General features: G+C 39.1%; 1 protein-coding gene across 1 annotated transcript; it reads right to left on the bottom strand.

Moving 5' to 3' along the window:
• Positions 1-18,154: 18,154 nt before the first annotated feature.
• On the bottom strand, positions 18,155-23,397 carry LOC132626497 (YTH domain-containing protein ECT2-like). The gene is made up of 9 exons (XM_060341400.1): positions 23,223-23,397; positions 22,182-22,258; positions 21,961-22,093; positions 21,756-21,826; positions 21,032-21,613; positions 20,190-20,792; positions 19,841-20,053; positions 19,519-19,665; positions 18,155-19,365 (listed from the first exon to the last, which is right to left on the bottom strand). Exons 1-9 carry the CDS (start codon positions 23,248-23,250, stop codon positions 19,099-19,101), a joined length of 2,121 nt encoding a protein of 706 aa, XP_060197383.1. The 5' UTR covers positions 23,251-23,397; the 3' UTR covers positions 18,155-19,098.
• Positions 23,398-24,022: the final 625 nt, after the last annotated feature.

Raw genomic sequence — 24,022 nt, 5'->3', positions numbered from 1 at the left:
CAGAACGTTTATAGTTAATTCTGCTGCCGATTATTCTGTAAAAGCGGTGAGTAGGAAATTCGAACAGACTGATATCAGGGCATCTATAAAATAATGGCAACGAAGGTGTATCTGTTATCAGCAGGGGTCTGGGAACCCAGAATGAAAGGTAGTTACATAAGAAAGTGAAAGGTGAGCACTGAGGGCTGAAAAGGGGTAAAATGGTAATTGTGAAAGAAAAGACGTGTCACGAGGGTGTTCCGGGATCTGTGAGACCTCGATTAGTCCCGAATCATGTAGTAAAGGTCATGCGATAAGGTGGACCCGAAAATATCAGCATTACGGCATCGGATTCCACTAAAGATTCGAGGTTAAGCGTGCTCAGGTGGGAGCAATTTCAGGATGGGTGACCCCCCTGGGAAGTAATTGGGAAAATGTTGCAAAATTAAAATTTAAAGGAACAAATGGAAACCTAGAGTAACCTAAGTGAAACTATGGTGTATGGGGTGGCTGGAGACCATACGAAGGCGCATAGAACGAGGCAGACCAGCTCGGTGAAGAGGCAAAAGAGTTTGTCACAACTCGGGAATTAGGATAGGCTTGAATAAAGTTTGGAAGTATTTTGTGGGTTAGTTGATAATAACTATATATGTAGATGTGGATGCATACGTTATCCCATATGCGATGGCATCAGTAGACACGTGTGCCCTAACAACCTATGCTACGGTAAAGGAGGCCTCAATCGAGTAAAGGACACCGAAACCTGAATAGTAGTGAGAAAACAAATGATGTAAATGTTATAAGGTAAGACGCTACTTCCACTATAGATTAAGGATGAGAAGGCCTTAACAGTACGGTATCTGAAAAAGAAGTAAGTGAGTAAATAAGGAGTAAGAGAATCAAGATAGCGGAAAAAGGTGAGAGACAAGGAAACCTTGGTGGATGGAATCCCGAGAGGGAATTCCTGGCGAGGTACGAGGTTATTGAATGAAGGCTTAAATACAGACATGGGGCGAGGATGGAGTACGGTAATATGGAACAAAAGAGGAGTGTGTGAGATTCGAGGATTAATTTCAATAAGCAGGGATGAAAGGGAATGAAAAGGTGAGCAAAACGACAACATAAGTTGAAAGGGTTCGATATGTTAGAGTTAGAGAGAGAGATGAGGGATGAAAAATAATTAAAGGTGAGGGCACTCGAAGATCGTGACGTACAAGGATCCCCAAAAGGGGGGGGAGGCCATATTAGGCTCACAAGGAATAATGATGAACGAAATGAGCACCAACACATGAAGTCAAAAACAAGTATATCTGTATATCGAAGGATATGAGAGAAGGGACTAAAGAAGAGTTGTAGTAAGAATCTAAGAGTGTGACTTTTGTTAAGATATGGTCACGAAACAGTAACAGAAAGGAGATGACCTGAGAAAGACAAGGATAATATGTCGGCCCAGCAGATTAGAAAACCCATGACACAGGATAAGGACCCATATGAGGACGAAAAGGCTCGACTATATGGAATGGGCATGGAGAAACGGGCAACTATGAAAGAAACCCCCTCCCGAAGTGCTACGAGTCCCCATAAGGTCAGTTGAACATTCGAGGACGAATGTTCTAAAGGAGGGGAGGATGTTATAGCCCGTGTTTTGAACGCTTGGAAATTTCAAAGCCGTCGTGGAAAGTTAGGGGCGAGATCATTTTTAAAAATTATTTTAACATACGAGTTGTTGAAAATATTATTTATGGTTATTACTAGTATGGAAAGATTGAGAGAGGTTAAGGGCGAAAGGAGAAATTCGCAAAATGATCAATGGAAATAATGTGGGAACTTAGGGGCAAAATGGTAATTTCACAAGGCATTCAAAAAAAGGCCATATTGGCCGGAAATATAAGGGGAAAATATGCATGTGGACAAGCTTGCATGGCAAGAATAATTAAGTCATCTTTTTAAATTTTCAAGAAAAGTCTAGAAAAAGAAAGGTGAAAAAGAAAAGAAAAATCTAGAGAGGGGCATGTTCCCCTCACATGCCACTATAACTATATGTATATATGTATAAGTCTTGAAAAAACAAGACAATTCACCATTTTAAAGTCTAGAAAATTCAAGAGAAGGATGGAGAAAAAAAAAAAAGGGGAACCGGCCAAGAGGGGGCTGGCCGAACCAGCCCCTAGATGTGATCATGGAAAAAAATTGTTCCCTTCATGCTCTCATACTAATTGGAAGGTCCGTTATGACATGGAATAGTTGTTGGGAGAAGAAAGTCTTTCGTTGTGGCAAAACATAAGCTAACCGAGTGGAGAACAAGTGGAAGAGGTAAGACCTAATCTTGATTTTCATGAGTTATGTGTGGCTTGTGGATGTTGTGGAATGTAAAAATGAATGAAGTTTTTGAAGATATGATGTTATGTGTGTTGGCCGTGTATGTGTGTGATTAACAATGCGTATGTAGAGTTGTGTTGGGGTGATGAATTAGTTTGGATTCAACATGCTTGTGTGTTGTAGTAACGTGTAGAAAATGAATGAAAAGCATGGAATTTGTGTGTTGAAGGGCTGGCCGAAAATGGACTATTTTGCATCTCAAAGAATGGACTAATTTCATTTAGTATGTTTGGGTTGTTATGTTGTGGATTATGTGATGTAAATGAGAGTTTAATGATCCAAGTTGGTGTCGTAATTGTGCGGGCTGTTTTTGGAAGCCAATTTGAATCAAATGTAGTTTCTTGTAATTATGATAATAATGTTGTTAAAGTGTGGTTTGTTGGTGTAGTTCATGAATTTTGAAGAAAGAAATGTGTTGTGATATTTCCTTGGACTTGGAAGGTTTCGGGTTGTGTTGGAAAATTTTGTGGATTGTTGGAAATGTTATGGAATCATGTTTGAATGGTTTTGGATTGATTATATATGTTGATTCGAACGTAATTGGAATGTCGTCGCATTATGCGAAAGAAGGTTGTTGATGTTAAAGTGCGTTTACATTGATGGTCGATGTTGTTAGAATGTTTGTTGTCATTGTTGTTGATATTGTAGCCGGGTCAAATTCCCGGATTGTTGTTGTTGATTTGGAGCCGAGCCGTATTCTCGGGGTTGGTACATTTACAGGGGAGATGCTGCCGAAATTTCGGCAGAATATAAATGAATGCATTGAAAGGTTGAGGCAAGTATTTGACGAAGGATCTAATGAATGTGTGAACTCCCTTGAATGTAGATTAACAAGTTGGAGGCACAAGCGTAACTAGTTGGTCGCGGCGCAGGTATGTAAGGCTTACCCTTTTCTTTCTTTTGGCATGTCTTAGAGCTAAGTAGGGTATGATATTGATATGAACCTGGGGTTATTCCATTCTGTGATCCCGAGTCTATTTGTGATCTGTATGTTCTCCCTAATATAGGTAACTAATATTCTGGATAGGTGAATCCTGACTTAAGCAATTTGACACCCGTATTCTGATATAAGTATGTTGGTCTGAACGTGCTGACATCAATATCCTGATGAGAGTATTTGGTATAAGTATTCTGATATGAGAGATTATGCTACAAGTAATTTGGGATATGTATTCTGATTGAGTAAAAGCGATATGAGTACTTTGATAGAAATATTCTGATAAAAGTAATTTGACATAAGTATTCTATAATAAGTAATCTGTTATGAATAATTAGCTACCAGCCTTCTGATAGGAATATCTTCTGTGAACTCTGAGGTGTTAGTTGTCAGATAACAGCACATACGAGTATTCTAACGAATCTTCTGATGTCGGTAAGTGTGTAAACGTACTGAGTCTTGACTTGTGCATTTGGTTTCTCACTACTCTGCTCGTGCATGTGCTATAATCTCTTTCACCGAGTCCCGGGCCGGGTACGTTCTCGTGCGCATTCCTCTGCATTGTTCACCGAGTCCCTCACTAGGGGGCCGGGTACGGTATATATATATATGTGATGATATGCTTATGACACCGAGTCCCTTCACGGGCCGGGTACGGTATGACTCCATTCACCGAGTCCCTCACTAGAGGGCCGGGTACGATATATATATATGTGTATGTATATGCATGCATGTTGATATGATAGTATGATAACATGATTTTATGCACCGAGTCCCATAACGGGCCGGGTACGATATGTGATAATGATATGTATAATTACGTATTAAAGGCAAGAGTTTCGGTATTTTGGACATCGTACATAGTTCTGTACTCCTTGTATCAGTTATGATCTTTTACTGTGATTTCCGCCTTACATACTCAGTACATATTCCGTACTGACCCCCTGTCCTTCGGGGGCTGCGTTTCATGCCGCGCAGGTACCCACAGGTTGATAGGTGAAGTTAACCGAAGATAATCCAGTGGATTGGCGGGCTCCATTTCCTCCAGGAGTGCTGCCGAGTTAGAGTACGTATGTTGTGATGCCTGATCAGTATTGGAGACTTTGCAGACAGCGTCGTGGGTAAAGGTTGTCAGTCTGTAAGCGGCTCCATCAGCCGATACGTCATTTTGTGTTATGTAGTGAATTTTATATGATTACAGATTTTGTTAAATTTTGAGATCGATAAAAGAAAGATTTCGAAAGCTTAATATGCGTTTTATTTCTGTTTGAATTTCGGAGTCCGAAGAAAATATGTGTGTAGTAAGAATCTGTGGGTTCGCTCGGCTCCGGATATGGGGTCGGGTGCCCATCACACCCTAATAAGGTTAGGGTGTGACAAAGTGGTATCAGAGCCGGTCTGTCCTAGGGGTTGTCTACAAAGTCGTGTCCGGTAGAGTCCTGTTTATGGTGTGAAGCGCGCCACATTTATAAACAGGAGGCTACGGGGCATTTAGGTATTGTTGACCTTCTTTCTGTCATAGATCGTGCGATAGAGCCAAGCTATAGAAAATGAAATTTCTTATGTAAGCCTTACGTACGACGGAAAAGGTGAGTGGTGACATGGAAAGTCACAGGGGTAAGTATTGGTGTATTTAATCTGTTACCTGAAATTGGCAGCTCCGGATGGCCAGAATGTGGTATAGTCGTATGTTTTGTAAGGTGTTATTGATATTTGCTGTGTACAAGAGGATGGTATGAGAACAACAAGGTCTGACGGAGGGCTCGGAACGTTTATAGTTAATTCTGCTGCCGATTATTCTGTAAAAGCGGTGAGTAGGAAATTCGAACAGACTGATATCAGGGCATCTATAAAATAATGGCAACGAAGGTGTATCTGTTATCAGCAGGGGTCTGGGAACCCAGAATGAAAGGTAGTTACATAAGAAAGTGAAAGGTGAGCACTGAGGGCTGAAAAGGGGTAAAATGGTAATTGTGAAAGAAAAGACGTGTCACGAGGGTGTTCCGGGATCTGTGAGACCTCGATTAGTCCCGAATCATGTAGTAAAGGTCATGCGATAAAGTGGACCCGAAAATATCAACATTACGGCATCGGATTCCACTAAAGATTCGAGGTTAAGCGTGCTCAGGTGGGAGCAATTTCAGGATGGGTGACCCCCCTGGGAAGTAATTGGGAAAATGTTGCAAAATTAAAATTTAAAGGAACAAATGGAAACCTAGAGTAACCTAAGTGAAACTATGGTGTATGAGGTGGCTGGAGACCATACGAAGGCGCATAGAACGAGGCAGACCAGCTCGGTGAAGAGGCAAAAGAGTCTGTCACAACTCGGGAATTAGGATAGGCTTGAATAAAGTTTGGAAGTATATTGTGGGTCAGTTGATAATAACTATATATGTAGATGTGGATGCATACGTTATCCCATATGCGATGGCATCAGTAGACACGTGTGCCCTAACAACCTATGCTACGGTAAAAGAGGCCTCAATCGAGTAAAGGACACCGAACCTGAATAGTAGTGAGAAAACAAATGATGTAAATGTTATAAGGTAAGACGCTACTTCCACTATAGATTAAGGATGAGAAGGCCTTAACAGTACGGTATCTGAAAAAGAAGTAAGTGAGTAAATAAGGAGTAAGAGAATCAAGATAGCGGAAAAAGGTGAGAGACAAGGAAACCTTGGTGGATGGAATCCCGAGAGCGAATTACTGGCGAGGTACGAGGTTATTGAATGAAGGCTTAAATACAGACATGGGGCGAGGATGGAGTACGGTAATATGGAACAAAAGAGGAGTGTGTAAGATTCGAGGATTAATTTCAATAAGCAGGGATGAAAGGGAATGAAAAGGTGAGCAAAAAGACGACTTAAGTTGAAAGGGTTCGATATGTTAGAGTTAGAGAGAGAGATGAGGGACGAAAAATAATTAAAGGTGAGGGCCCTCGAAGATCGTGACGTACAAGGAACCCCTAAAGGGGGGGAGGCCATATTAGGCTCACAAGGAATAATGATGAACGAAATGAGCACCAACACATGAAGTCAAAAACAAGTATATTTGTATCGAAGGATATGAGAGAAGGGACTAAAGAAGAGTTGTAGTAAGAATCTAAGAGTGTGACTTTTGTTAAGATATGGTCACGAAACAGTAACAGAAAGGAGATGACCTGAGAAAGACAAGGATAAAATGTCGGCCCAGCAGATTATAAAACCCATGACACAGGATAAGGACCCATATGAGGACGAAAAGGCTCGACTATGTGGAATGGGCATGGAGAAACGGGCAACTATGAAAGAAACCCCTCCCGAAGTGCTACGACTCCCCATAAGGTCAGCTGAACATTCGAGGACGAATGTTCTAAAGGAGGGGAGGATGTTATAGCCCGTGTTTTGAACGCTTGGAAATTTCAAAGCCGTCGTGGAAAGTTAGGGGCGAGATCATTTTCAAAAATTATTTTAACATACGAGTTGTTGAAAATATTATTTATGGTTATTACTAGTATGGAAAGATTGAGAGAGGTTAAGGGCGAAAGGAGAAATTCGCAAAATGATCAATGGAAATAATGTGGGAACTTAGGGGCAAAATGGTAATTTCACAAGGCATTCAAAAAAAGGCCATATTGGCCGAAAATAGAAGGGGAAAATATGCATGTGGACAAGCTTGCATGGCAAGAATAATTAAGTCATCTTTTTAAATTTTCAAGAAAAGTCTAGAAAAAGAAAGGTGAAAAAGAAAAGACAAATCTAGAGAGGGGCATGTGCCCCTCACATGCCACTATAACTATATGTATATATGTATAAGTCTTGAAAAAACAAGACAATTCACCATTTTAAAGTCTATAAAATTCAAGAGAAGGATGGAGAAAAAAAAAAAAAGGGGAACCGGCCAAGAGGGGGCTGGCCGAACCATCCCCTAGATGTGATCATGGAAAAAAATTGTTCCCTTCATGCTCTCATACTAATTGGAAGGTCCTTTATGACATGGAATAGTTGTTGGGAGAAGAAAGTCTTTCGTTGTGGCAAAACATAAGCTAACCGAGTGGAGAACAAGTGGAAGAGGTAAGACCTAATCTTGATTTTCATGAGTTATGTGTGGCTTGTGGATGTTGTGGAATGTAAAAATGAATGAAGTTTTTGAAAATATGATGTTATGTGTGTTGGCCGTGTATGTGTGTGATTAACAATGCGTATGTAGAGTTGTGTTGGGGTGATGAATTAGTTTGGATTCAACATGCTTGTGTGTTATAGTAACGTGTAGAAAATGAATGAAAAGCATGGAATTTGTGTGTTGAAGGGCTGGCCGAAAATGGACTGTTTTGCATGTCAAAGAATGGACTAATTTTATTTAGTATGTTTGGGTTGTTGTGTTGTGGATTATGTGATGTAAGTGAGAGTTTAATGATCCAAGTTGGTGTCGTAATTGTGCGGGCTGTTTTTGGAAGCCAATTTGAATCAAATGTAGTTTCATGTAATTATGATAATAATGTTGTTAAAGTGTGGTTTGTTGGTGTAGTTTATGAATTTTGAAGAAAGAAATGTGTTGTGATATTTCCTTGGACTTGGAAGGTTTCGGGGTTGTGTTGGAAAATTTTGTGAATTGTTGGAAATGTTATGGAATCATGTTTGAATGGTTTTGGATTGATTATATATGTTGATTCGAACGTAATTGGAATGTCGTCGCATTATGTGAAAGAAGGTTGTTGATGTTAAAGTGCGTTTACATTGATGGTCGATGTTGTTAGAATGTTTGTTGTCATTGTTGTTGATATTGTGGCCGGGTCAAATTCCAGGATTGTTGTTGTTGATTTGGAGCCGAGCCGTATTCTCGGGGTTGGTACATTTACAGGGGAGATGCTGCCGAAATTTCGGCAGAATATAAATGAATGCATTGAAAGGTTGAGGCAAGTATTTGACGAAGGATCTAATGAATGTGTGAACTCCCTTGAATGTAGATTTACAAGTTGGAGGCACAAGCGTAACTAGTTGGTCGCAGCGCATGTATGTAAGGCTTACCCTTTTCTTTCTTTTGGCATGTCTTAGAGCTAAGTAGGGTATGATATTGATATGAACCTGGGGTTATTCCATTCTGTGATCCCGAGTCTATTTGTGATCTGTATGTTCTCCCTAATATAGGTAACTAATATTCTGGATAGGTGAATCCTGACTTAAGCAATCTGACACCCGTATTCTGATATAAGTATGTTGGTCTGAACGTGCTGACATCAATATCCTGATGAGAGTATTTGGTATAAGTATTCTGATATGAGAGATTATGCTACAAGTAATTTGGGATATGTATTCTGATTGAGTAAAAGCGATATGAGTACTTTGATAGAAATATTCTGATAAAAGTAATTTGACATAAGTATTCTATAATAAGTAATCTGTTATGAATAATTAGCTACCAGCCTTCTGATAGGAATATCTTCTGTGAACTCTGAGGTGTTAGTTGTCAGATAACAGCACATACGAGTATTCTAACGAATCTTCTGATGTCGGTAAGTGTGTAAACGTACTGAGTCTTGACTTGTGCATTTGGTTTCTCACTACTCTGCTCGTGCATGTGCTATAATCTCTTTCACTGAGTCCCGGGCCGGGTACGTTCTCGTGCGCATTCCTCTGCATTGTTCACCGAGTCCCTCACTAGGGGGCCGGGTACGGTATATATATATATATATGTGATGATATGCTTATGACACCGAGTCCCTTCACGGGCCGGGTACGGTATGACTCCATTCACCGAGTCCCTCACTAGAGGGCCGGGTACGATATATATATGTGTATGTATATGCATGCGTGTTGATATGATAGTATGATAACATGATTTTATGCACCGAGTCCCATAACGGGCCGGGTACGATATGTGATAATGATATGTATAATTACGTATTAAAGGCAAGAGTTTCGGTATTTTGGACATTGTACATAGTTCTGTACTCCTTGTATCAGTTATGATCTTTTACTGTGATTTCCGCCTTACATACTCAGTACATATTCCGTACTGACCCCCTGTCCTTCGGGGGCTGCGTTGCATGCCGCGCAGGTACCAACAGGTTGATAGGTGAAGTTAACCGAAGATAATCCAGTGGATTGGCGGGCTCCATTTCCTCCAGGAGTGCTGCCGAGTTAGAGTACGTATGCTGTGATGTCTGATCAGTATTGGAGACTTTGCAGACAGCGTCGTGGGTAACGGTTGTCAGTCTGTAAGCGGCTCCATCAGCCGATACGTCATTTTGTGTTATGTAGTGAATTTTATATGATTACAGATTTTGTTAAATTTTGAGATCGATAAAAGAAAGATTTCGAAATCTTAATATGCGTTTTATTTCTGTTTGAATTTCGGAGTCCGAAGAAAATATGTGTGTAGTAAGAATCTGTGGGTTCTCTCGGCTCCAGATATGCGGTCGGGTGCCCATCACACCCTAATAAGGTTAGGGTGTGACAAAGTGGTATCAGAGCAGGTCTGTCCTAGGGGTTGTCTGCAAAGTCGTGTCCGGTAGAGTCCTGTTTATGGTGTGAAGCGCGCCACATTTATAAACAGGAGGCTACGGGGCATTTAGGGATTGTTGACCTTATTTCTGTCATAGATCGTGCGATAGAGCCAAGCTATAGAAAATGAAATTTCTTATGTAAGCCTTACGTACGACGGAAAAGGTGAGTGGTGACATGGAAAGTCACAGGGGTAAGTATTGGTGTATTTGATCAGTTACCTGAAATTGGCAGCTCCGGATGGCCAGAATGTGGTATAGTCGTATGTTTTGTAAGGTGTTATTGATATTTGCTGTGTACAAGAGGATGGTATGAGAACAACAAGGTCTGACGGAGGGCTCAGATCGTTTATAGTTAATTCTGCTGCCGATTATTCTGTAAAAGCGGTGAGTAGGAAATTCGAACAGACTGATATCAGGGCATCTATAAAATAATGGCAACGAAGGTGTATCTGTTATCAGCAGGGGTCTGGGAACCCAGAATGAAAGGTAGTTACATAAGAAAGTGAAAGGTGAGCACTGAGGGCTGAAAAGGGGTAAAATGGTAATTGTGAAAGAAAAGACGTGTCACGAGGGTGTTCCGGGATCTGTGAGACCTCGATTAGTCCCGAATCATGTAGTAAAGGTCATGCGATAAAGTGGACCCGAAAATATCAGCATTACGGCATCGGATTCCACTAAAGATTCGAGGTTAAGCGTGCTCAGGTGGGAGCAATTTCAGGATGGGTGACCCCCCTGGGAAGTAATTGGGAAAATGTTGCAAAATTAAAATTTAAAGGAACAAATGGAAACCTAGAGTAACCTAAGTGAAACTATGGTGTATGGGGTGGCTGGAGACCATACGAAGGCGCATAGAACGAGGCAGACCAGCTCGGTGAAGAGGCAAAAGAGTCTGTCACAACTCGGGAATTAGGATAGGCTTGAATAAAGTTTGGAAGTATATTGTGGGTCAGTTGATAATAACTATATATGTAGATGTGGATGCATACGTTATCCCATATGCGATGGCATCAGTAGACACATGTGCCCTAACAACCTATGCTACGGTAAAGGAGGCCTCAATCGAGTAAAGGACACCGAACCTGAATAGTAGTGAGAAAACAAATGATGTAAATGTTATAAGGTAAGACGCTACTTCCACTATAGATTAAGGATGAGAAGGCCTTAACAGTACGGTATCTGAAAAAGAAGTAAGTGAGTAAATAAGGAGTAAGAGAATCAAGATAGCGGAAAAAGGTGAGAGACAAGGAAACCTTGGTGGATGGAATCCCGAGAGGGAATTCCTGGCGAGGTACGAGGTTATTGAATGAAGGCTTAAATACAGACATGGGGCGAGGATGGAGTACGGTAATATGGAACAAAAGAGGAGTGTGTGAGATTCGAGGATTAATTTCAATAAGCAGGGATGAAAGGGAATGAAAAGGTGAGCAAAACGACGACTTAAGTTGAAAGGGTTCGATATGTTAGAGTTAGAGAGAGATATGAGGGATGAAAAATAATTAAAGGTGAGGGCACTCGAAGATCGTGACGTACAAGGAACCCCTAAAGGGGGGGAGGCCATATTAGGCTCACAAGGAATAATGATGAACGAAATGAGCACCAACACATGAAGTCAAAAACAAATATATCTGTATCGAAGGATATGAGAGAAGGGACTAAAGAAGAGTTGTAGTAAGAATCTAAGAGTGTGACTTTTGTTAAGATATGGTCACGAAACAGTAACAGAAAGGAAATGACCTGAGAAAGACAAGGATAATATGTCGGCCCAGCAGATTAGAAAACCCATGACACAGGATAAGGACCCATATGAGGACGAAAAGGCTCGACTATGTGGAATGGGCATGGAGAAACGGGCAACTATGAAAGAAATCCCCTCCTGAAGTGCTACGAGTCCCCATAAGGTCAGTTGAACATTCGAGGACGAATGTTCTAAAGGGGGGGAGGATGTTATAGCCCGTGTTTTGAACGCTTGGAAATTTCAAAGCCGTCGTGGAAAGTTAGGAGCGAGATCATTTTCAAAAATTATTTTAACATACGAGTTGTTAAAAATATTATTTATGGTTATTACTAGTATGGAAAGATTGAGAGAGGTTAAGGGCGAAAGGAGAAATTCGCAAAATGATCAATGGAAATAATGTGGGAACTTAGGGGCAAAATGGGAATTTCACAAGGCATTCAAAAAAAGGCCATATTGGCCGAAAATAGAAGGGGAAAATATGCATGTGGACAAGCTTGCATGGCAAGAATAATTAAGTCATCTTTTTAAATTTTCAAGAAAAGTCTAGAAAAAGAAAGGTGAAAAAGAAAAGAAAAATCTAGAGAGGGGCATGTGCCCCTCACATGACACTATAACTATATGTATATATGTATAAGTCTTGAAAAAACAAGACAATTCACCATTTTAAAGTCTAGAAAATTCAAGAGAAGGATGGAGAAAAAAAAAAAAAAAAAAGGGGAACCGGCCAAGAGGGGGCTGGCCGAACCAGCCCCTAGATGTGATCATGGAAAAAAATTGTTCCCTTTATGCTCTCATACTAATTGGAAGGTCCGTTATGACATGGAATAGTTGTTGGGAGAAGAAAGTCTTTCGTTGTGGCAAAACATAAGCTAACCGAGTGGAGAACAAGTGGAAGAGGTAAGACCTAATCTTGATTTTCATGAGTTATGTGTGGCTTGTGGATGTTGTGGAATGTAAAAATGAATGAAGTTTTTGAAGATATGATGTTATGTGTCTTGGCCGTGTATGTGTGTGATTAACAATGCGCATGTAGAGTTGTGTTGGGGTGATGAATTAGTTTGCATTCAACATGCTTGTGTGTTGTAGTAACGTGTAGAAAATGAATGAAAAGCATGGAATTTGTGTGTTGAAGGGCTGGCCGAAAATGGACTGTTTTGCATGTCAAAGAATGGACTAATTTTATTTAGTATGTTTGGGTTGTTGTGTTGTGGATTATGTGATGTAAATGAGAGTTTAATGATCCAAGTTGGTGTCGTAATTGTGCGGGCTGTTTTTGGAAGCCAATTTGAATCAAATGTAGTTTCTTGTAATTATGATAATAATGTTGTTAAAGTGTGGTTTGTTGGTGTAGTTTGTGAATTTTGAAGAAAGAAATGTGTTGTGATATTTCCTTGGACTTGGAAGGTTTCGGGTTGTGTTGGAAAATTTTGTGGATTGTTGGAAATGTTATGGAATCATGTTTGAATGGTTTTGGATTGATTATATATGTTGATTCGAACGTAATTGGAATGTCGTCGCATTATGCGAAAGAATGTTGTTGATGTTAAAGTGTGTTTACATTGATGGTCGATGTTGTTAGAATGTTTGTTGTCATTGTTGTTGATATTGTGGCCGGGTCAAATTCCCGGATTGTTGTTGTTGATTTGGAGCCGAGCCGTATTCTCGGGGTTGTTACATTTACAGGGGAGATGCTGCCGAAATTTCGGCAGAATATAAATGAATGCATTGAAAGGTTGAGGCAAGTATTTGACGAAGGATCTAATGAATGTGTGAACTCCCTTGAATGTAGATTAACAAGTTGGAGGCACAAGTGTAACTAGTTGGTCACGGCGCAGGTATGTAAGGCTTACCCTTTTCTTTCTTTTGGCATGTCTTAGAGCTAAGTAGGGTATGATATTGATATGAACCTGGGGTTATTCCATTCTGTGATCCCGAGTCTATTTGTGATCTGTATGTTCTCCCTAATATAGGTAACTAATATTCTGGATAGGTGAATCCTGACTTAAGCAATTTGACACCCGTATTCTGATATAAGTATGTTGGTCTGAACGTGCTGACATCAATATCCTGATGAGAGTATTTGGTATAAGTATTCTGATATGAGAGATTATGCTACAAGTAATTTGGGATATGTATTCTGATTGAGTAAAAGCGATATGAGTACTTTGATAGAAATATTCTGATAAAAGTAATTTGACATAAGTATTCTGTAATAAGTAATCTGTTATGAATAATTAGCTACCAGCCTTCTGATAGGAATATCTTCTGTGAACTCTGAGGTGTTAGTTGTCAGATAACAGCACGTACGAGTATTCTAACGAATCTTCTGATGTCGGTAAGTGTGTAAACGTACTGAGTCTTGACTTGTGCATTTGGTTTCTCACTACTCTGCTCGTGCATGTGCTATAATCTCTTTCACCGAGTCCCGGGCCGGGTACGTTCTCGTGCGCATTCCTCTGCATTGTTCACCGAGTCCCTCACTAGGGGGCCGGGTACGGTATATATATATATATATGATGATATGCTTATGACACCGAGTCCCTCACTAGAGGGCCGGGTACGATATATATATGTGTATGTATATGCATGCATGTTGATATGATAGTATGATAACATGATTTTATGCACCGAGTCCCATAACGGGCCGGGTACGATATGTGATAATGATATGTATAATTACGTATTAAAGGCAAGAGTTTCGGTATTTTGGACATTGTACATGGTTCTGTACTCCTTGTATCAGTTATGATCTTTTACTGTGATTTCCGCCTTACATACTCAGTACATATTCCGTACTGACCCCCTGTCCTTCGGGGGCTGCGTTTCATGCCGCGCAGGTACCCACAGGTTGATAGGTGAAGTTAGCCGAAGATAATCCAGTGGATTGGCGGGCTCCATTTCCTCCAGGAGTGCTGCCGAGTTAGAGTACGTATGTTGTTATGTCTGATAAGTATTGGAGACTTTGCAGACAGCGTCGTGGGTAAAGGTTGTCAGTCTGTAAGCGGCTCCATCAGCCGATACGTCATTTTGTGTTATGTAGTGAATTTTATATGATTACAGATTTTGTTAAATTTTGAGATCAATAAAAGAAAGATTTCGAAAGCTTAATATGCGTTTTATTTCTGTTTGAATTTCGGAGTCCGAAGAAAATATGTGTGTAGTAAGAATCTGTGGGTTCGCTCGGCTCCGGATATGGGGTCGGGTGCCCATCACACCCTAATAAGGTTAGGGTGTGACAGCAGCGTCCACAAACAAAAGGACGTCAGTACGAAGAATGTACTGAGTATGTAAAGCATGATATATCAATATCAGTATGGAAGCATAATAGACAACATAGAAATAGCATAGGATGAGAGATAGTAGTATCATCGTCATAAGCACTTACTTGCTTCTCACAGGAACTTTCCATTTCTAATGCGAGAATTGTGTACATACGTCCGTATCCGTATCCGTATCCGTATTCATATCCGTGCTCATTTACATTTCGTGTCCATAGTCGTATTCATATACATATTCTTATTCGTATTCGTACCATATTTGTATTCATACTCATATCTATATCATATACATATCCATATCATATACATAGCATTTACATAGCATACCCGACCACGAAGGTTCAGTGTTTCACGTACCCGACCATGGCTAGGCTCGGTTATCATACATACCTGGCCAACCAAGGCTTCAGGGTTACACATACCTGGCCCTACCAAGGCTTCAGGGTTATCCGTACCCAACTGTAGAGGTGCACGCGCGTTACATAAATATATATATATATATATATATATATATATATATATATATATATATATATATATATATTCTACTCGACCATATTAGCTCGGGGTTCCATAATAGTCATATATAGACACATATACATAATAGCTCATAAGCATCTTTAGCATCATTACTATTATCATCGTCATCATTATCATCATCACCATCATCGTCGTCATCATTATCGTTATCACTATTATCGTCGTTCATTACATCTATCCTTATAGGATTATTCGTCGTATGAGGAATTTCGTACAATCGTAATATATCAAAAATCATGAACTTAGTAGATTTTGAAGATGGCATCATTTGGAGGACATCATAGGCTCATACAAGAATAGATAATTGGCCAAAGAACCATGCCTTATGAAAGAAGGGTTAGCCTTACATACCTTTTCGTTCAACTATTCTATCACTTGCATGTTCTCCTTCAATGATCACGTTTCTACCTTCATTAGAGTTATACTATCATTAGAAAATCGATAACTTAGCATACAAGACTAAAACTTAGAGAAAATTGGACAGCATCTCCTTTATTTATACGACTTCCTCCATCTCGTATTTTAACTCCCAAACGTCAATAATACATTCACAACATCATAACAATAGTCTTCATTCACATACATTATCCTTACTTCTCAATTCTCTTCCAATTCATCCATATTCATGGTCATAGCACACTATTATATCCACTCATATACAATGTCTATCCCATGTTCTTAATGGCATTTATAGTATGATTATAATCATAACATATCAAGAATCATTACTCAACCCAAGCCATTTCTCAAAAATGACACTATTCCCACATTCATGGCCCATTTTCTATCTCCTTTTACAATCCAAGTATTTTAACTTCCAAATACCTTAAATAACATGGAAAGATCATAAAACTTACCTTAGATGTTGTAGGAATAAGCTTTGGATGGAAATACTTCACTTGAGCTAAAACCCTAGTTCATCTCCAATGAAATTTCTTGGCTTGGATGATCTTTAATGAGTTTCTTACACTTGGTTTTCTTAGTTTGATGAAGTTGATCATAAATTTCTCTTGTGTTCTTGTAGATTAAGAGTGGAGAGGGTTTCTAGAAAGTTCTTGAAGTGTTGGATGAAAAATGAAATGAATTAATGACTTGGTCCCTTTTTAATAACGTGAAATCTGATCTGGCGGGCAAATTATACGGACACTTATACGGTCCGTATAAGTGACCGTGAAATCGTCCCTTTAATCACTCGATTCTGTGTCCATTATACGGTACTTTATATGGGCCGTATAATTTTATACAGTCCATATAAATGACTGTGAAATTACCTCCTCAACAACTTGCCTCTGTGACCATTATACGGCACATTATACGGGCCGTATAATTTTATACGGTCCGTATAAGTGACCGTATAATATCACCAGTGAAGGACTTCACTGTGACAATCCTGCGGTCCATTATACGGACCGTATAACATTATACGGACCGTATAACATTATACGGACCATGTAATCGACCGTATAACTCATCTTTTCACTGATCTTGTTCTTGTCACTTGGTTTGATCTCCAATACTCATGGAACCTTCTTGACACTTGTTTATCACCTCATTAACAATCTAAGGGACATTATAACTCTTCTCCAAAGCTTCATTAAATCATTGTTAACTTGTTACTCGTAATTCCTTTTCGATACCTATCGTATACCTTGCCTTCTCTTAGCAAACTTTCTTCCCCTACCTCGAACGTCTTTGAAATCTTAATTAGGGTCATCAAATGTCATTCCTCACTCGTTGAAATACCGTATATTCCGTGCTCTTCGTTAGTCTATTCGTTGTGCATCAACGGAAAATTTTCCGAGGTGTAACACTTTTGCATTCTCTGATTGTTTCTTTACATTATAAAATGTATTTGGTGATTTACGATATAACATATATCTTTCTAATTTTGATTTCTTTGTAACAATTCTTTTTATCTATAATTGTTAATATAAAAAATTATAATATATTTTTTAATTAATAGAATAAAAATATTATATTAGTTTTGCTTTTAAAAAATCTAATATATACAATAATAGTTCTTATGTTTGGATCTGAACAGTTAATTAATTGAAATGAATATCAACATGTCGGTATATATATAAGATATTAAAGAATTTAAAAGAAAAAATCTAGAATCAAAATATTAATTTTCCCACATATTCTTACTATTTTTCTTTGTCACATCGATGAATAACTTTCATTGTCATGACAATGAGAAAAAAATCCGACTCTTTCCATCTCAAAGACTTAATCCCATCATATGTTTTTAAATTTTGAACTCCATTTTTTATTATAACTAAAGTGATGGTACATAAAATACATTTTATATATTTTTAAAATAAGTGAATAGACATGTTCGGCTCATGCATCGCAAAGGCATGTATGCTAGTATTAACCTAACCCGCCTGTCATCAATTTTTTATCCAATTTAATACTCCTATCATCTTGTCCAGTTATTAGTGTTTTTTGTTTTTTTTCTGAAACAACTTGAGTATTATCTTGTCCAGTTATTAGTGTTTTTTTTTTTCTGAAACAACTTTCCACGTACGTCCTCAACTGATAATTAGGCGACGTGAATTTGACAGAGAGCAAGAAACATGATAAAACTGATTGTGATGGTGTTTGTGCACAGTAAACCTGAATACCAAACTGTTGCAAAAAGATGTTGAACATTATACCACACCAAACGCTTCTTAGCTGAACTATACCGCAGATGAATTACTGCAATCTAAAGCGAGAACAGATACCACTTTTTAAGTTATAAAATTAATACTGTATGCAAGATATTTTCCTTGGTTGTGTGCTTCGACTAAATTAACATGAAAACACAGTTGAAAAAAAAACCAGAAAGATGAAACTTTACTATCAAAAGCTTTTTGAACCAACTATATTGCCATGCATTCCCACCTTGCTTCTAGCTCTTTTTGACTAGTACAAAAAGCACTGCTGACCTGCTGCAACAGATGGATCTAGATTTACAAGATAGGATTAGGAGCCAAACTAATAATAACAACATGAACCCCAACAACTGAAAAAAAAATGGACCAAAACCCCACAAGCCGACGAAAGAAACAAAAAGCAAAGGTAACTATCCTAAAACCCAAATCCCAAAGGTGTATGAAACCTGTCAGAAGCTAAAGAAAGCAAAGAAACCGCCCCATGAGGGAATATGAGGCTAACATACTTTCTGAAGTAATCCTAGAAGCAGATGAAATTGACTTTTCTCCGGAATCGCGAGAACCATCAGCTGCAGCTAGGACAAAAGGGCAGAAAGATGAAACTTTACTATCAAAAGCTTTTTGAACCAACTATATTGCCATGCATTCCCACCTTGCTTCTAGCTCTTTTTGACTAGTACAAAAAGCACTGCTGACCTGCTGCAACAGATGGATCTAGATTTACAAGATAGGATTAGGAGCCAAACTAATAATAACAACATGAACCCCAACAACTGAAAAAAAAATGGACCAAAACCCCACAAGCCGACGAAAGAAACAAAAAGCAAAGGTAACTATCCTAAAACCCAAATCCCAAAGGTGTATGAAACCTGTCAGAAGCTAAAGAAAGCAAAGAAACCGCCCCATGAGGGAATATGAGGCTAACATACTTTCTGAAGTAATCCTAGAAGCAGATGAAATTGACTTTTCTCCGGAATCGCGAGAACCATCAGCTGCAGCTAGGACAAAAGGGCAGCCCAATGGTTATGAGATCTAACCAAGTATAGGCAAGTAGTCAGAGCACCAATTTAGGACCTAACCACGGACCACCCTTCATTAGGCTGAAGCTAGCATGCATTAGCAACCCCATTTGCTATCCCATTAGCTACAGGTTTCTTGTCTGATACAATGACTGGTTTCGCACCCTTCACATCATCTACTAATTTTGTAACCGACACATTTTCTGTCAGCATGACCTGCCCATTAGGTTGAAGAGCCGGTAAACTTTCCTTGTTCAAAACAACAGAAGTTCCTGAAGGTTTCTGGGATTTAAGCTCGCTGTTGGAATTTTCTTTGTTCTTCTCCTCAGAGACTTTGCCTTCCCACACCTGCGACTGAGACAACCAAAGGGGAAAAAAACTATTATTTACTGTCAAGAAGAAGAAATTAATACGAAATTATTAACTGCTGCTAAATGCAATAGTGAAAGCACCTAATCTTAATTAGATTCATTTAATAACCAGAAATGAGGGATATATATATGCTACCTGCTTCTGCAATAGCTGCTGCTTGGCCTTCTTTTCCTGGATTCTCTTCTGACGATCCTCATAGAACTCAAAATCATCAAGAATGCACTGTTTGCTAACATGATCCTTAAATATCTTAAGCACCTGTACACCCTGATCGATTTTAACCTGTACCAAAACAGAGAAACAGCTTGTTAGCCCCCTTTCTTTTAAGAAGATTAAACAGTTGGTAAAAAACTTGATTGACAATTATCCAAAGATCAAATTGACCAGGACAGACAAGATCTCACGCAAAACCACTATGCAGTCTATTCCGTTCACAATATTAAAATCCATTGCATACCTCCTGAGTGTCTCTGCTGTTGGTAACAGGCTTGTTCTCGTTGTTTTCCAGCGTGATGTGTTTCAACAAGCTGTTTGGAACATCCTTCACAATGTGCCACTTGACAGGAAAACAGCCGATCCACTTGTCTTGCTGCCAGTACTCCACATTCTTGTTGAAATCAACCGGTCCTGCCATCTCTGCAACACCAACGAACTGTCCGCTTGTGTTTACCTGCAAAAGATGCCCAAAAACAAGCAATCAAAACAAGGTACGCGAACATAAAACAAGTAGAAATTATATGTAAATTCATGTATGACCAGAATAAACCAAAAAGGACACGGAGAATAATATATGTAAGAAAACTCACCGAGAAGAAAAGAATAACAGGGCAGCCTCCAGCTTTTTGTTGAGCCTCCTGGTAAGCAGCATCAAGCTTCTTATTACCATTTGGTGTGCTAGCCCAAACATTATATTTGATGCTTTTGTGCACATCATCTTCACTGTAAGACTTGATGATAAAAAACCTGGCATCAGTATATTTCACTGGAAAATCTTGACAGTTATATTGTTCTCTGTCGGGCGATATCAAGCTTGGTTTTTCTTTTTCAGCATCATTGGTTACAGTGAGCGGAATATTCTGCCCCTTGACTGCCAGAGCAACTGGTGTAAAACCCTTCTGAGTCTTGGATCCTTTACCTCTTGGTCCCCTGTTGAGCTCATTTAAACCATCCATGTTTTCGTTGCCGTAGCCATAGCAACTATTTCCTCTACCCCTGGAGGGTTTAAACCTGTTATCAACCGCCATCCACCCACCACGACCAGTAGTGCGAGAATCATACCGGTTAGGACCAAAGCCCATTCCAGAACTGAATGTATTCCCATACTGCCCATAATATTTGTTGGGATACATCCTATTCATATACCCATTAGTTGTATTCATGCCAGACGAGGGCCTAGAGTGGTGCAAGCCCTGACAATGAAACAGTAAAATCAGTATCAACAGAGAGTTCAAACCATAACAACATACCCAGTTGAGGGTAAAGTGTACGCAGACCTTACCCCCACCTTGGAAGGTAGGGAGGCTGTTTCCGAAAGACCCTCAGCTCAAACCATATATGAAGAAAACCCTTACAGGTCCAATTCCTAGAGTACCTTCTAAGTCACTCTAAGGAGACTTTAAAAAATAAATATTCTAGAATAACAACATACCATTGGATGAGCATGGACATTCTGATTTTTTGATGATGGAACAGCACCGCCATTTGAATATGATGGTGTAACAGAATTACCCGCCAATGGCCTAGCTTGGCCGTCATTGAACATTGACCCATCGAACCACGGAATAGGAGATCGTACACCTTCAAAACCATATCTAGGATCCTGATAACCGGAAGCAACTCCTCCAGGAAAGGCACCACCCCGTCCAAAAGAAGCATTAGTATTTAAGGATGAGTTCTGGAATGCAGGCCTCACAGACGTAGGCCCAGTATTTCCCTTTACACCATTTGCAATACCATTAGAATTTCCATTAGCAGAATCCACAGACAATGGTGCTTGGTCAGCAGCTCCAGAGGTGGCGATCTCACCTTTTAGTGGAGCAACCGGTGTAGCATATGTAGTACTGGTTGGAGGGAGGGGCTGGAAACACGGATAGTGGTATTGTTGTGCTCCATAAAACTGGCCATCATGCCCCACAGTCGGGACAGGGGAAGTAGCAGGCGAGTATGGACTATAGGTTGCATAACCATAGCCATGCTGATACACAATTGACCCGTTGTCCCCATAAGCTCCCTACAATTTCAACATACAAACCCAAAAACATAAACAAAAAAACCAAGAAATATTTATTCAAGTGACACCAAAAATCCAATCCAGCAAGCAAACAGATTATCGCATCACACGCTGTAGCTAACGTTCAAACAAAATAACTTACAGGCATCTCAACTCCATCCGGATTCACATATCTTGAATAGTCCTCCCATTCATTACCAGAACCATCATATCCTATGGCAAGATAAAAAGATAATGTTAGTATGAAACAAGTAATGAGCTAACAAGTGAATAAACAAAACATCATTATCCTAACAGAAGTAATTATTTTTAATAAGGCCCTATCAGAGGTACTTATATTCACATACCATAATAGTATGCCGTAGAGGGATAACCATTTGGAACATAGCACAAATTTGGATCGACGAAATCCGGCAACAAAGGGATCAGAGACCGATCCTGAATCTGACCGTTTCCAATGTCTTTTGTGTCCACAGAGGGCTGGAAAAGGGGATCAAAAACCCAAATTAGAAACTGCAGACTAATTAACCAAAACGAAGCATTTAGAGAAAACGACACTAATGTGTACCTTTTTCTTTGGCTCTGTAATTTCAAGTGCCTTATTCTGAGAATCCAAAGACAACTTCTGCAGCAAATCTGCAGCTTCTATAGTAGTAGAGTAAAGGAACAACACTTCTTCATACACTTAGCTGAAAAACTCATTACCAACTAAGCCAAGAATAACTTCCAACATATCAATTAAGTTTGTACTGAGCAACATACATCTTATCAAATTATGTAAATTTACTAGAACTAGTGGCCGTTTGGCCATGAATATTTTTTTACTATTGTCCGGAGTTGAATTCATGAAATCATGTTTGGACATAAAATTTGGATTCAAACTCGGAATTTAAAAAACACCAAAAAGTTGTTTTCACAATTTTCACTCCAAATCACTCCTAAAAATTCAAAAACATCTCCAATTTGTATTCATGGCCAAACACAACTCCAATTTCCAAATACGATTTGTCACTTTGAAAACAAAAACAACTTTCTTCAAATACTCACAGTTATCATGGCCAAACGGGTCCTTAGCCTATGAAACACTTCAAATACGCAGATTCAAATAGATAAAGAAGGTAACAAAAAAAATTAAACCAAAAACACACTAAATATCTACTGTTCTTAAACAAAAAGCACCAAGTTACATATCACCAAATCAGCTACCCAATTTTCCAGCCCACATAAGCTGCATATACCCACACCAAAACTAATAAAACGGCTGCAAGAATACAATTTTATTTTTATAAAAAAAAATAAAAAAATAAAAAAACTATACAGCCTACACCATATAAATCCCACTTACAAACCAATTTCAAAAAAAAAAAAAAGATTTTTCCAGAGCAAAGGTTCTAACAGGATACACATAACTCCTTAAACAAAAACAATACAGAAAATCCCGGAAATAACAGCAAGTTATATGACAAGGACAGATCTATATAAACCCAATAGAACCACATAAAATTTCTACTACATATATTCACAAACATGTGAAAAAGAAAACTTGTGGGTCGATTTGAACAAGAAAAACAGAATTGAATACCCATATGGGAATATAAGATAAGGATACGATCAGCTTGAGGAGCAACGGTGGCCATAACAAAGGATAGATCTTCAAAAAGTGGAGTTGTTAAACCCTAGAGAGAGACAACGGGTGTGAGACAGAGAGTGTCAGCCGCCACACCAAGTCGAGGCTATTATAGAGAGAGAAAAGAGGGTTTTCGTTTTGAGGGTTTTCATCCATAATTTGGTCTCACATTCAAATACCCACCACCGAATTTGCTACTAAACCCCCCTCATTTTTTTAATATGTCCAGATCTGTCCCCTTTTTCTCACCTCACCAGCGGGTGATCCTACTATTGCCGACTCTTAGACGTGGCACTATTTTATTGGCTTGTGACATGGCTTTGTAGGCCTTTTACGCTGTTTGTAATAAGAAGGCCAAAAGCGTGGACGATTTGCAATTTCGTAACAATTTCACTAACCCCTTCTCTAAGGAACAAAAATCTAGAAATATCTAGCTATTGATGAAAAAGACTAAGAGCCCGTTTGGATTGGCTTATAAGTTAGCTTATAAGCTGTTTTCAGCTTTTTTGAGTGTTTGGCTGGCCAGCTTAAAGTCATTTTGTGCTTAAAATAAGCTCAAAAAAATAATTGGGCCCATTTGACTTAATTTATCTAAAGCAGCTTATAAGCTGAAAACAACTTATAAGCCAAAAAAAATAAGTTAGACTACCCCAACTTATTTTTTTTAGCTTATAAGCTGCAAACAGCTTATAGGCATAAGCCCATCCAAACAGGCTCTAAGAAGAATGAGGTTAAATAGTAATTGGATATGTCAAAAGAAGAAAACAAAAAGGATCAACACG

Source organism: Lycium barbarum, chromosome 2, assembly GCF_019175385.1.
Source record: "Lycium barbarum isolate Lr01 chromosome 2, ASM1917538v2, whole genome shotgun sequence".
NCBI lineage: Eukaryota > Viridiplantae > Streptophyta > Magnoliopsida > Solanales > Solanaceae > Lycium > Lycium barbarum.
The sequence above is the reverse complement of the archived record's forward strand: the minus strand, read 5'-3'. Positions and strand labels throughout refer to the sequence as shown.